The sequence below is a fragment of the Danio rerio genome, chromosome 16, assembly GCF_052040795.2.
Source record: "Danio rerio strain M-AB ecotype USA chromosome 16, GRCz13ab, whole genome shotgun sequence".
Taxonomy (NCBI): domain Eukaryota; kingdom Metazoa; phylum Chordata; class Actinopteri; order Cypriniformes; family Danionidae; genus Danio; species Danio rerio.
The window spans coordinates 37,529,617-37,543,477 of NC_141036.1; the positions used below are offsets into that span (position 1 = coordinate 37,529,617).

Genomic DNA, 13,861 nt, shown 5'->3' on the forward strand with positions numbered 1-13,861 from the left:
GTTTTAAACGCTTATAATATGAAATCGCCATTAAGGTATTTTGTGACACTGGAGCAGCCTAATGTTCTTTTAAAGAGATTATTTGCAATAATAATAATAAAATAAAATTCATAATCCATTTAAAGTTTTGAACTGCATCAGGGTGAGTAAATTATGAAAGCCCGTTCACACCACTGAATAATAAAACAAGTCATTGTGACTATTAAAGTCAGAATTCTGATAAAAACAGTCGCAATTGCAAGTTATAAAGGAGTTTCCTGTTATGGTGACTGATTAAAATACTCTTAACCCCAGCCCTAACCCTAGCCCTCACAGTGACGTCACTACCTCCATTGAGTGCATTTTGTCTGACATTGCATCTCTGAGCGGTGCAATCTCAGCTTGCATCGTAAAGGCTGAGGCGTGAGTGTCTTAATCAAGTAGAAACGAGTCCAAGGCATGTGAAAAAGCTTTTAGGCTTTTCTGTTCCTGATGAAATGAAAAGACTTTATGAACATCTACAGATCATCTCTCCATCCATTAAAGCGGGTTTCACCTTTACAAAGTTGCTTCTATGATAGAAGTGCTTAAATAATTAGGTCATATACCAAAAAGTCAGGGGCTGCGTCCGAAACCGCATACTTCCATATTATATAGTATGCTAAAATCAGTGTGCGAGCAGAGTAGTATGTCTGAATTCATAGAATTCGAAAATCAGTGTGCAAGAAGTGCCCAGATGACTTACTACTTCCGGCGAGATTCTGAAGTGCACATCCCATGCATGCTGCGCTATCCCATGATGCCCCGCTAACAAATTCATGAATGGGAGTGAAGCAACGCTACTGACGCAGGTAGGTCACATGACCATGACAAAATGGAGGATGTAGTATGTCCGAATTCCATTCATACTGCTCACATTTATACTGTATAGAACATACTTTTCTAACGGCTGAGTAGTGCGATCAAATTCAAAATGCAGAACCTATTGTGTAGTAGGTGGTTTCGGACGCAGCCTAGGTCTTTGTTCTTCAACAATATACCAACTTTGAGACCACAGTAGAGTACATTTGTATCTGTTTGGAATGCAGCCAGTTCTGAAGTTACTTCCAAAAATCTTTTATAACTACACAGTGAAAAAAAAAAGTTCTACGGTTTCAATATCTCTCACAAAAGCCGCATGAATTGTTTCCCCAGTAAAATTTTTCATGTAACAATTATTAGATGGGCAAATGTCATTTTCAATTTGAAATGCTACTTTTTTTAGCCTTGGGAAGTTACATTTTAAATAGTGAGGGCTTTTTTTATTTTTGAGTGAACTATCCCTTAACACAAATGTTAAGGGCAATGGCGGCCTCTCGTGGTCGTACAGAATATACATGTGTCATACTCATTGAATGAATTAAGTTACCCGTTTATGTGTTTTCATATGATGTAATTTGTACAGCAGGTTATCTGTCAATTGATAGACGTGATTGAAACATTTTATTGGCGTGAAATATGATATTTCAATTGAAACGATACAAAATCTTTAATTACATCACGTGACTTCAGGTGTGTCGGTTTGAGGAAGCGCAGGTACAGAGTCTGCAAAACTTTGGCGGTTCCGACCGAGCCTTTTATTGTTCCAGAAAAGTAAACAATAAACTGATCCTGCAGACCCTTCAGTTTGAAGCTTGAGGAAGGAAGACTGAAACCGGAAAAGCTGGATCAAGCCTGTAATTATCTTCCAGGGAGAGCGTATTTCAGTCCGTGGTGGTCGCACGAGTGCCTTTTGTTACTTTGTTCATATTTGTTCAAAACTGACTTTATTTCGTCATTATTTACTCAAATAACCAAATATAATAATAAGCCCCGTTTGGCGCGCGCTTTCTGAGAAAACTCCTGTAGTCGCGTGAGGTGGTGGATCCATACTCGGTAAGTACTGGCATATTACTAAGTTGCACAGCCCACTGTACGTAGTTTCGGTAATAAGTCGTTCTTTTTATCACTACATTTAACTTTTCAAGTATTTACAAAAAACATCGAATATATACAACACATTAAAATTCATATAAACCGTGTTATAAACTTTGCACTTAGTTCAGAAATGACGATTTTGCACATAAAGTAGTTCCTAGCATGAAAAGCAACACAGCCCTTTAGTAACCTCGTAAATTATTGCATGCAGGATAGATTTGTTTGTGCAGGAAGAGCCAACAACACCGGAAGAGTTGAAATGCACACAGTAGGCTAATTAGTTTTCTTTAGGTTGGTTTTTGTTTTGCGTCAGTTGCACAAAATATCAATAACGTTTTATCAAAAAAAAAGCCATGTCATTTCTAGTTTTGTCTACTCATTCAGAACGACCGTTTGTATTTGCATTTTTAAGATAGAGAAATGGGCGATAATGACACCGAAGAGCAAGACTCTTTGCAGAAGAAGGACGAAGAAGCTGGTAACCGAGACAATCCGGTCAGAAGAGTTCGGAGGGTCGAGAAGTTTCATAAGAATGTTTCTAAATGGATGCTTCCCGAGGAGTTACATGAGACTTATCTTGAGCGGGCGAACTGCTGTCCGCCACCGATCTTCATCATCCTCATCAGTTTAGCAGAGGTAAAGACAGCTGTCAAAATAGCTGCTGTTTCTTCAAGTATGAAGCTGATTAAAGATGATTAACCTGATCTCTCTGAAGTACAATTTGTGTTCACATTGCTTTTACACACAAATATTCTGTCTGTATGTACAATGCTCAGTAGATAGAAGTACACCCCTCACAAATCTCTTTTAAATTTATATTTTCAATAAGAAGCTGTACAATATTATAATTATGCATATACATTAGATTAGTCAGTAGTGAAGGCAAATCTGGAGCTTATCTAACAAAATCACTTACGATAACGGTCCAAACACTCGTACACTCAAATTTATGTTATAAAATACAGGAAAAATTGAGAGAAGTACAAAAATTTAGTTAATGTTTTGTAGGTTGTATAAGTGAAATAAAATAAGTGATGTTTCTTAAATCATATGCTTTGTTGAATATGTATCTAAAAGGTTTTTTTTTAATGTACAGGAATGGAAAACTAATGATGTCCATAGATATAGTCTATAGTATAATATATTACTATAAATGTTTATTCATTTGAAAATATTTACAGCAACCAGTACATTTCCATTCATTTGCTTTGGGTTTCTTGTCAGCTTGCTTTCCAGCCTTCCACTTTTCCATTCCTGAATGGCAAGTCCTAACCACAGTGTTTGAAAAGCCAGATTCATCCATGTTTCCAGACACATTTCTCAAAATAGACCTCTCTAGACACTGACAAACCAGTATTTAATAAATTCATGTTTTTTAAGTGGATACAAGTTTGCTGACATATCTTAGTAATCAGTTATACTTTTAAGCCAAAATGGTTTTCTATGACATTCCTACTAAAAACCCTTTGGGCAGTTTTATTTTTAATAAAAGTGTGTAGGAAGAGTCGAAGAGTAAAGACTCTTGAAATTGGATTGAAAACAACAACAACACGAAGTTGATAAGTGGAAAATCCACAATCCTCCACCAGGATCTTTTTATTTTTGATTTGTATGTGTTGAGGAAGAGATTATTGTCATCTGTCAGCTTTCAATCTTAGTGGACCAGTGTCACCCAGGCCTCTTTATAGCCTCTCCAGTGGCCATTCACCTACTTTTCTTATTCAGTGTCTCACTCTCTTTTTGAATTTTGACAGCTGGCCGTGTTTATCTACTACGCTGTATGGAAGCCTCAAAAACAGTGGATAACTCTAGGAACTGGGATCTGGGATAGTCCTCTTACCTATAGGCCAGAACAACGCAAGGAGGCTTGGCGCTTTGTTTCCTACATGTTTGTACATGCCGGGTATGAGAAACTTGCTCCTGTTTCATTTTAACACAACTCTCTGTTTTTCAACCATTGGGCTCTCACATGAAAACTGCTTAATGAAAATTGATTTTTTTAGATCCTTGCAATCCCAAGTGACATTAAGTGGATAGTTTAACCAAAAATAAAAATTCAGCCCCTCATTTTAAACCTGCTTGATTTTCTTTCTTCTGTTTAACACAAAGGTAATGTATTGTAAAGAATGTTGGGAAAAAGCAGCCATTGACTTCCATATATATATATATATATATATATATATATATATATATATATATATATATATATATATATATATATATATATATATATATATATATATATATATATTTTTTTTTTTTTTTTTTGCTATGGATGTCAATGGCTGCTTTTACCCAACATTCTTCAAACTATCTTGTTTTGTGTTCATCAGAAGAAAGAAATTCATCAAACCTTGCAACCACTTGAGTGTGAGTGAATAATAAGATAATAAATTTTTTTGGTGAACTGTTTCTTTGCAGTTTATTTCAGTGACAATGTTACACTGCTGATTTACTGATGAATGACAAATCACATTTATTGATTTCTGGATCACATGTCCAAGGTGACACTTTGTATTCATCTGACTGTTTTGTTTTGTTTAGGGTGGAGCATATCATGGGGAACCTATTAATGCAGCTTCTTCTGGGTATTCCTCTGGAACTGGTCCATAAAGGCTTTGAAGTTGGCATGGTGTACATGTGTGGGGTCCTCGCAGGTGGGTTTATATACATATATTACAACAGTTTTTATTAAGGTAGAGTACAATCAGTGTTCACTGCTGAAGATGTGGTGCCTCACATTGCAGTGCACTCAATGTCTGTGACTATTATTATTGTATCAGACTGCAGACATTTACTGCAAGTTGTGTGACTACATTAAACATATTTGCTTATTTGTTCTAAAATACGTATAGGTGCTGTATATTGTCTTGCATACACTTTTTACAAAGTACTATTCTGTATACAGGAGAAAGTGAGCTTCATTGCTGGCCAATTAATTTAAGGCAATTTTGTTATGTATTTTGACAGTAAAGCCAGTAAATGGCTTGCCTTCAGTTTCTTCTTTGTGGGTGTTTGGAGTTTCCATAGGATGGCACCCTCTGGCCTCTGGAAATTTCAAAGAACTGTGCATTGTTAAAAGCTTTTCTCAATCACCATTGCAATTTCTTTCATTAATCACCCAGCCGCACTTATAGGTATGTTGATGCAGAGTTATACCTTGTTGTTTTGTTGTATTCTAAACAGAAGGCTATTGGCTGCTTGTGAGATGATGACATCAGTGACACACACTGTTTGAAATCTCTCTGAAAGCTTTCAAGGGAACGTTTAAAAGCATTGTGAGACAGCTGGGGTCTGTTCTTCGTACCTCGCTTAAATAATCTGAGATTATTTGTCAAATTCTGGATCTTTTAATCTTGATAACTAATTCAATTTAATTCATCTTTTTTTTGTATGGTGCTTTTACAATGTAGATTGTGTTAAAGCAGCTTCACATAGAAGATTATAAATGAAAATCTTTGGATAATTTGGTTTAAATTCACGAACCAGATTAAAATATCTGGATGAACTGATCTGAGATTGTTGCGTGTGTATTGCTCTATCTCAGTGCTGCATTTGACACTGTCGATCACAGCATACTTCTGGATAGGCTGTATAACTGGGTTGGGCTGTCTGGGACGGTCCTCAAATGGTTTAGATCTTACCTTGAAGGGAGAGGTTACCATGTCAGTATAGGTGACCATAGGTCGAGGTGGACACCCATGACATGTGGAGTCCCACAAGGCTTGATTTTGGCACCTCTCCTGTGCAACCTTTACATGCTCCCTCTGAGCCAAATAATGAGAAAGAACCAAATCTCCTACCACAGCTATGCTGATGACACTCAGATCTACCTAGCCTTACTGCCTAATGACTACAGCCCCATTGACACCCTCTGCCAACGCATTCATGAAATTAACAATTGTGCCAAAACTTTTTTCAGTTAAACAAAGAGAAAACTGTAGTCATTGCGTTTGGGAACAGAGATGAGGTTCTCAATGTAAATGCGTACCTTGGCACTAAAGGTCAAACAACAAAAAATAAGGTCAAGAATCTTGGTGTGACTCTGGAGTCAGATCTGAGTTTCAATAGTCATCTCAAAGCAGTCAGTAAATCAGCATACTATCATCTAAAAAAACATTGCAAGAATCAGATGCTTTGTTTCTAGTAAAGACTTAGAGAAACTTGTTCATGCTTTTATCAGCAGCAGGGTGGATTACTGTAATGGACTCCTCACTGGTCTTCCTAAAAAGACAGTCAGACAGTTGCAGCTCATCCACAACGCTGCAGCCAGAATTCTGACCAGAACCAGGAAATCAGAGCACATCACACCTGTCCTCAGGTCTCTAGACTGGCTCCCAGTTACATTCAGAATAGATTTTAAAGTATTATTACTTGTCTATAAATCACTAAATGGCCTAGGAGCTCAATACATTACAGATATGCTCACTGAATACAAACCCAACAGATCACTCAGATCATTAGGATCATATGAACTAGAAGTTCCAAGAGTTCAGTCAAAGCAGGGTGAATCGGCTTTCAGTAACTACGCCCCTCGCTGCTGAAATCAGCTTCCAGAAATGATCCAACATTAGGCACATTCAAATCAAGACTTAAAACACATCTGCTTAACTGTGCCTTTACTGAATGAGCACTGTGCTGCGTCCGACAGATTGCACTATTATGTTTTTCTCTTCTTCTTCATTCTTTTATATCACATTTTACCTGTTTTTATGTTTTTTTTTTTTACTCATTTTTGTTATTTGTTTTTATTTTTATTTTACTTGTTTCTTTTATTCTTGTTTATGTAAAGCACTTTGAATTGCCACTGTGTATGAAATGTGCTATATAAATAAACATGCCTTGCCTTAAGGATGGGTCTATCGATCCTCGAAATCATGATCAGCAATCATTGGTTGACGGCACAGCAGCATAATGATTATTTGATTAATAATCAATTATCCCTGTAAGCAAAATTATATAAAATTGGTAGTAAACGGTTTGTTAAATATGAAATGCAATAACTTTTCACCTTTTTTGTGGGCTACAGAATTTACATATTTATGTGTCAAGAGAAGAGTATTTAGCAATTTATTTAGTTTTACATTTAGAGCAAGTTTTCTTCATTACTATAGTAGCCTATAGGCCTATTCAAGTTTTTTTAATCGGTGTAAGGAATAACTGGCTGATTAAATTAATATTCTGTACATACTTTCAGTGTTACCTAAAACTGTATTACTACAACAGTTTTACTAATCCTGTTTATATAAAATAAGCTTCTGCTCCCGAACGGGTTTGAGCTACCAGAACTCTTGGATGAGTTTTGAAGAACGAAAGATCTTGGATCATGTCAAAATTGTGTATAACCAAATCCAGAGTAATCCACATACGAAGAACAGACCCCTGATCTGTCAGGTTGATTTGAAGTGACTTTCGCATGCTCTCATGTCCATGTAAATGCAGGCTGAAGCGAGTGCATCCATGGCCATTCTGGCCAATCAAAGACATTTCTGTTGAGCGCGTAAACACAAAAACCAGTCAGCCCATGACTTACTGTCTCATTGGTTGTCACTACATCTGACCCTACTTGAGGTCGAGTTGGCTAACTGGTCAGGAATATTTTGTATGTTGGAAATTAGATTTTCATCTGTGAGGTGTCAGCAATGTGTTAGCAAGCATCTTTAATGCATTGTTCAGTATTTCACATATAAAAACTGCCGAGCACCAATGACCCACAGGTTTTCCTATGATCACATATCAACTTAAAAACAGGCTTAAAATCCTGTAGTGTGAACTAGGCATTAAATAACAAAAAACACAATACATTCTTACTCCTTACTTGATTTTTTTTAAATTCAAGGCTAGATCAAAAATACAACAGAAACAGTTATCTATCTATCTATCTATCTATCTATCTATCTATCTATCTATCTATCTATCTATCTATCTATCTATCTATCTATCTATCTATCTATCTATCTATCTATCTGTCTGTCTGTCTGTCTGTCTGTCTGTCTGTGTCTGTCTGTCTGTCTGTCTGTCTGTCTGTCTGTCTGTCTCTATCTAAGCTATATATGCTCCAGTTTTGTCAATACTGCTGTTTTCAGTGTCTCATAATCTTTCAGAAATCAATCATTAAAGGAAATGTTCATTCAGAGGTGAATATTCCCCCATATTTTACCTGTCTTGAATCCATCCTTGTTGAAAATGCAATCAGGGTAATATAAAATAATATTCTGGCTCTTCCCAGCTTTTTAAAAGCAATGAATAGTACCTAAATTTTTCAAAGCTCCAAAAATGCATCTATTCTTCATAAAAGTAATCCACCTGGCCTCAGAATATTGGTCTAAAATATTTCTGAGGTGTAGCTAAGGCTTTGTACTAGACAAATATCCATGTTTAAAACCAACAAACTATTATCACTGGTTTCCAACAAAGTTTATATGTATGTAGAGAAGAGTTGTGTTATAATACATAATGTGATGTAGCACGAGCTAAGGTGAAAATTTCTGCCTCTCATTGGATTGAGTGAACAGTAGTGAATTGTTTTAGCTGTACTGTTAAAATGGTGCATGTGTCTGTGATGGTCTCATGTCATTCATCATAACAAAACTGCCAACAGCTCATACATAATTTTCCAAGTCAATGAATTTCACTCATTTAGTTTTAAACAAGGATAGTTTCTTAGAAAAAACTTATCAACAAACTTCAGAAACAATTGATTACACTAAAATCACTAAAATCATATTGATTAACCTTGATGGACACCTTTGATGGACGTTTTAAAATCTTGGGCACCGTTCACTGCCATTAGAAAGCTGAAAAGAGTCAGTTTATTATTTAATATAATTCTGATTTCACTAATCTAAAAAAGCAAGGGCATATAGACCCAGTAAAGCTTGAGGAAAGGTAAATTATAGGATGGTTTTCTTTTTTTTGTGTAAACTATTCCTTATAAATGATCACAGCCATTTTTGTGTAATCCAATTGTTTGATACAGATGTGCATCCTGTTTCAGGGTCTCTGGCCAGCTCCATCTTTGATCCTTTCAGTGCTCTTGTGGGAGCTTCAGGTGGTGTTTATGCCCTTATGGGTGGCTACTTCATGAATGCCATTGTGGTGAGTAGATTTACAGTAATATTTGATGCAGATCAGATTATATACTCATGTTCCCAGAACCAAAATGTTTTCTTCTCCCTGTAGAATTTCCGGGAGATGAGAGTTCTTCTAGGAGTGTTTCGCATCTTAGTGATTGTTTTGATTGGTGCGTCACTGATCTATTTAACCATATGATTAATTGTATTTTCACTTTACACTTTATTGTTGACATGTTTAGGACTATCTTCTGTTGATAAAACTAAGCATTTGTTCAAACCTATTGAAAGCTTAATTGTATTTTTTTCAGTTGGAACAGATGTTGGATTTGCTCTTTATAGAAGGTTCATTGTCCACGAGGCTGGCCTAAAGGTGAGACCGTTTTAAGTCTAAAGAAAAATACATCAAGCATATATTCAACAGGAAACTGAAGTGTTACCATTCTGTATAGTAGGGTATCAGCTGGGTCTTAAAAAAGTGATCTATTTCAAAAACAAAATTAAAGCAATAAAAAGACAAAAACTGCAAAATCAACATATTTTAAATTCGGTGTTTGTATCAGCACGTTAGTCTTAACCTCCTAGGGTTTAGTGGCCACATACGTGGACAGGACATTTTAGCTCTTAAGTGGCTATTTAAAATACTTTGAATGTTTTATATTTTGTTACAGACATACAGTGTCATCCTGCAACTGTTTTGCAGCATATGAAATGTCCCAAACACTATTTGAACTGTCCAAAATGGGGAAATGTTGTTTTTACTCTCTGATAGTCAAAACATGCTCAAAAAATGTTCTATGTTAAATATGCCTTGCAAAACCGTCAACAATTACAAATTCGGACCACGAGTCCACATATATGGACATACTTAAAAGTACATAATATGCATTAAGAGGTTAAACAGTACTAACATACCGGGAACATACTTCTGACTCCAAAAAAAAACAATATCCCGAGTTATTCAGTTACTAGAACAGTACACTGACTCATTTTCTGTGAAAAAAGAGACCTGATGATGAGTGCGAGCCGACTGTCTGTTCTCTCACAGCATGCTATCTCATTGAGTGTGTGATTCAACCTGACTAAGGTAATTTTTATTCCGCATTATATTTTGTAGGGATGTAACGGTATCAGAATTTCACGGTACGGTAATACCTCGGTATGAATGTCACGGTACGGTATTTATTGAATCATTTACAGGAAAAAACCAAACTTATGAAAATACTCCAAAAAAGTGCCAAAAGTGTCAATGACATACAAATTAGCCATCTAACTGTAAGCTTTGAAACAGGAACTTCAATTTTAATAACAAAAAAATATTAAACCATGTAAGAAAATAAAGTTTCAATTTAGTGTTGTTGAAAACTCATCACATTCAACATTTAATCACTCACTCACTCACTTAGATAGAGATGGGTTTTAAGAAAAATTATCATATAAATATAATCTGGTAAAAGCTGGTATCTCTGGGCAATTACAATTTCCCCTGCAACAGAAAAAAACCCTCTCATTTGGGACTGAGGTTTCTGGGACAGAGAGATATGACTTGGCCCAGGTTGACAGCAGTGGGTAACGTTGTGCATTGTCTTTCCCCCACTTGAGTGGACAAACCATGAGTAAGATAGAGGTCTCATGTCTGTATCAATCTGAACAGTGTGCTGTGTCACACCCTCCGTCCCGCCCTTTAGTAGGCGCGCGACAACACCGCTCTTGAGTATGCGCGCTCAACCCCCCCTCCCCGCTTTACAGTACGCGCGCGACAACACAGCTGATCAGAACGCGCGCAACAACACCGCTATTCAGTACGCGCGCGACAACACAGCTGATCAGAAAGCGCGCGACAACACCGCTATTCCGTACGCGTGCGGCGACAACACAGCTGATCAGAACGCGCGCGACAACACCGCTATTCCGTACGCGTGCGGCGACAACAACCGCTTCAGGTTTGATCATTTCCAGCTCTTTTTGATGCCAGCTTCTAGCAGCACACTCCATTTCCGCATTACTGTATCTGTAGCGACAACAGACCGCAAGGGCTGATGGGAATTGTAGTTTCCGCTACCTCCCGTTTGCTTCATTCGCCTGAGCAAATTTTCTCAGAAGACCTATAGTTTTACCGAGTCATGCGACTACGGTAATATCGAAAAAAATTAATATTGCGGTATGACGGTATTTACAATACCGTTACATCCCTAATATTTTGTAAAAGCCATTTAAGCAAGGTAAAAAGTAACTTTTTCCCAGAGATGGGTTGCGGCTAGAAGGGCATCCGCTGCGTAAAAACTTGCTGGATAAGTTGGTGGTTCATTCCGCTGTGGCGACCCCGGATTAATAAAGGGACTAAGCCGACAAGAAAATGAATGAAGGAATGAATAAAAAGTAACTTGTGTTAAATTAAAAAAAAAAAATTCAAATAATATTACTTATTTTCAAAAGTAATGCGTTACTTTACTCGTTACTTTGGAAAAGTAATTTATTACGTAGCGTGCATTACTTATAACGCCTTAAACTCAACACTGGTATTAAGGATATCTATAAGCTAGTGTGCTCTGTAACAGTGACAAAATCCACATTTAGATCTAAACATCCAAAGCTTGCAGTTTAAACTTAAACTCAACCTCTCTCATTAACAAAGCTGTGATAAAACAAAACACCCCACTGGCTATTTTTTTCTAAACGAGAGAGGAGTTACTCTGTCCCACCGCTGTCTTCACATTTCAGTCACACATCAAAAAAAAAAATGCAAACATTTCAAAGCACTTCATGGGACTTTAGCTGCGGTCTTAAATCATTTTAAACAAGTTTTAATTTTCCTCTGTCCATGTAAACTCATGCTGCATCATTAAAAGGTTTGTAATTTGCCTGTTTTTAAAACTTAACAACTTAAAGAAACATTTTTGAAAACAAATAGAGTTAGATTGTCTTGACACATCATTAAAAATGTGACTAAGAAATGTGTTAACTTGTTTTTAATTTATTTTTTTTTGTTGGGGCAAAAAAAAATCTTTACTACTTGCGACCAGGCCGTCGGGGGAAAAAAAACTCCATAGCATTGAGCCCTGTGTATGTCTAACGTTTTGTTCATAATGGTCTTAAAAAGGTATTTTGACCAACACTGTATTAGAATGTTAAAAGCTAAATTGGTATATCTTTTAGATTTCTCGACACAATTATTGAGTCAGAAAATATTTTTTAAAACCAATTTTTTTTCTTTTTCTGGCAGGTCTCTTTTGTGGCTCATATTGGCGGTGGCATAGCAGGCATGACCATTGGTTATGTGTTTTTCACCAACTACAATAAAGAGCTTCTAAAAGACCCACGCTTCTGGATGTGCATTGTGGGATACATCGTCTTCTTACTGTTTGCAGTCATTTTCAACATCTTCTTGTCCCCAGCACCCGCATGAGGTCATCAATGGACAGTCGAACCTTTTTTTTATTTTATAAAAGAATGAGGTCAACACAACTGTCAGACAATCCTGTTGGTATTTATAGACTCATAAAGGGTTAGTTCAACTGAAAACTCTGTATTGACCCATATTGTTCTTTCAGAAGTTCATCTTTGAAACACAAATGAAGATATTTTTAAATCAAGCCGAGCGATTTCGTTTCTTCTATTCAGAGTCTGTTTACCCTACACCTTTGACTATGAAAGGATCAGAATCCATATAAATAGGTTCACATTTTATGAATGAATAGATTTAATTTTGGTTTACATTTCAGAAATTTGGATTTGGAAATCTTTAGGGTTTCATTAAAAGTATCCTAATTTGTGTATTGAAGATGGGAAGATTTCTTATGGGTTTGGAATGGGATGAGGGAGTCTATTTACATTTTACACTGAACTAACCCTTTAGGAAATATGCTAACACACTACAAGCACATCTAAAGAAAGTAACTGTCATATTTTGGATATTTTTTAAATGTAATTTTTTTTAATGTCATGTAATTTATGTTTTTTGTTTAGTTTTGTATTGTTTTGCTTAACACATGTACTTAAGTAATGTATTGCCTCAGGGGAAAAAATGATAAAGCATATATTTTTTAATTGTTTGGGTTTTACAAAATCATTGGGCATTTCTGGACTGGCCAACATTTTTAATTCATGACTAAACAGCTTGGTTTATTTGAATTCAGTTCAATTTGTTTGGAGATAAATGCATTTAAAGTTCACCAAAAAATATAAATTCTATCATCATATATATACCCTTTACTTGTAACAAACCTTTCATTCTTCTGTTAAACACAAAACAAGATATTGTGAAGAATTTTGAAAACCAGTAACCATCGACTTTCAAAGTACAACATTCTTTAAAACATCTTCATTCGTGTTTTAGAGAACGTTTTTGTACTTAAAAGAAACTCATAAATTTTAGAAAACCCTTGAGGGTGAGGAATTTGTGAGTAAATTTTGATTTGAGGGTTAACTATCCCTTTAAAAAAAGAGGTTTCGTTTTGATACCAATAGAGGGCAGCATTGATCAGCATGTGGGCATTGGAAGACACTGACCTATAAAAAGTAGGAAATTGTTAAATCAGTGCTAATGACATGCATCTGTATTTACCCTACGTATTTGTCCCTAATTATCAAATCATTTATTTTCAGAAATGGGTTTGGGTTTGGAATGTTTTGGCCATATAGAGGCCATATAGCCTTTTTTATTTTTTTTATGAAATAATAAAAAGAATTGTGCCAATGTTTTAAAACCAGTGTCTAGAAAAAGTGTCTTGATTTATTCTTTAATTGTTATCATTTGTTTTAGACATAGCTGTTTTATGCATTCGTGTGTGGGGAAATTGCTGTGCTCTGCAGAAGGTGAAGTGAGGAAACAATAGGAGATTATTCAACAACAA

The 13,861-nt window shown here is 36.0% G+C and overlaps 1 protein-coding gene across 4 annotated transcripts; it reads left to right on the forward strand.

Annotated features, from left to right (window-relative positions):
• Window positions 1-777: 777 nt before the first annotated feature.
• rhbdl2 (rhomboid, veinlet-like 2 (Drosophila)) lies at window positions 778-13,714 on the forward strand. Of its 4 annotated transcripts, none has more exon segments than NM_001441582.1 (9): window positions 1,529-1,893; window positions 2,147-2,226; window positions 2,348-2,571; window positions 3,690-3,838; window positions 4,480-4,592; window positions 8,933-9,033; window positions 9,118-9,178; window positions 9,320-9,381; window positions 12,232-13,714. In NM_001441582.1, coding segments are annotated over 7 exon segments (885 nt in total). In that variant the 5' UTR covers window positions 1,529-1,893; window positions 2,147-2,226; window positions 2,348-2,355; the 3' UTR covers window positions 12,415-13,714.
• Window positions 13,715-13,861: the final 147 nt, after the last annotated feature.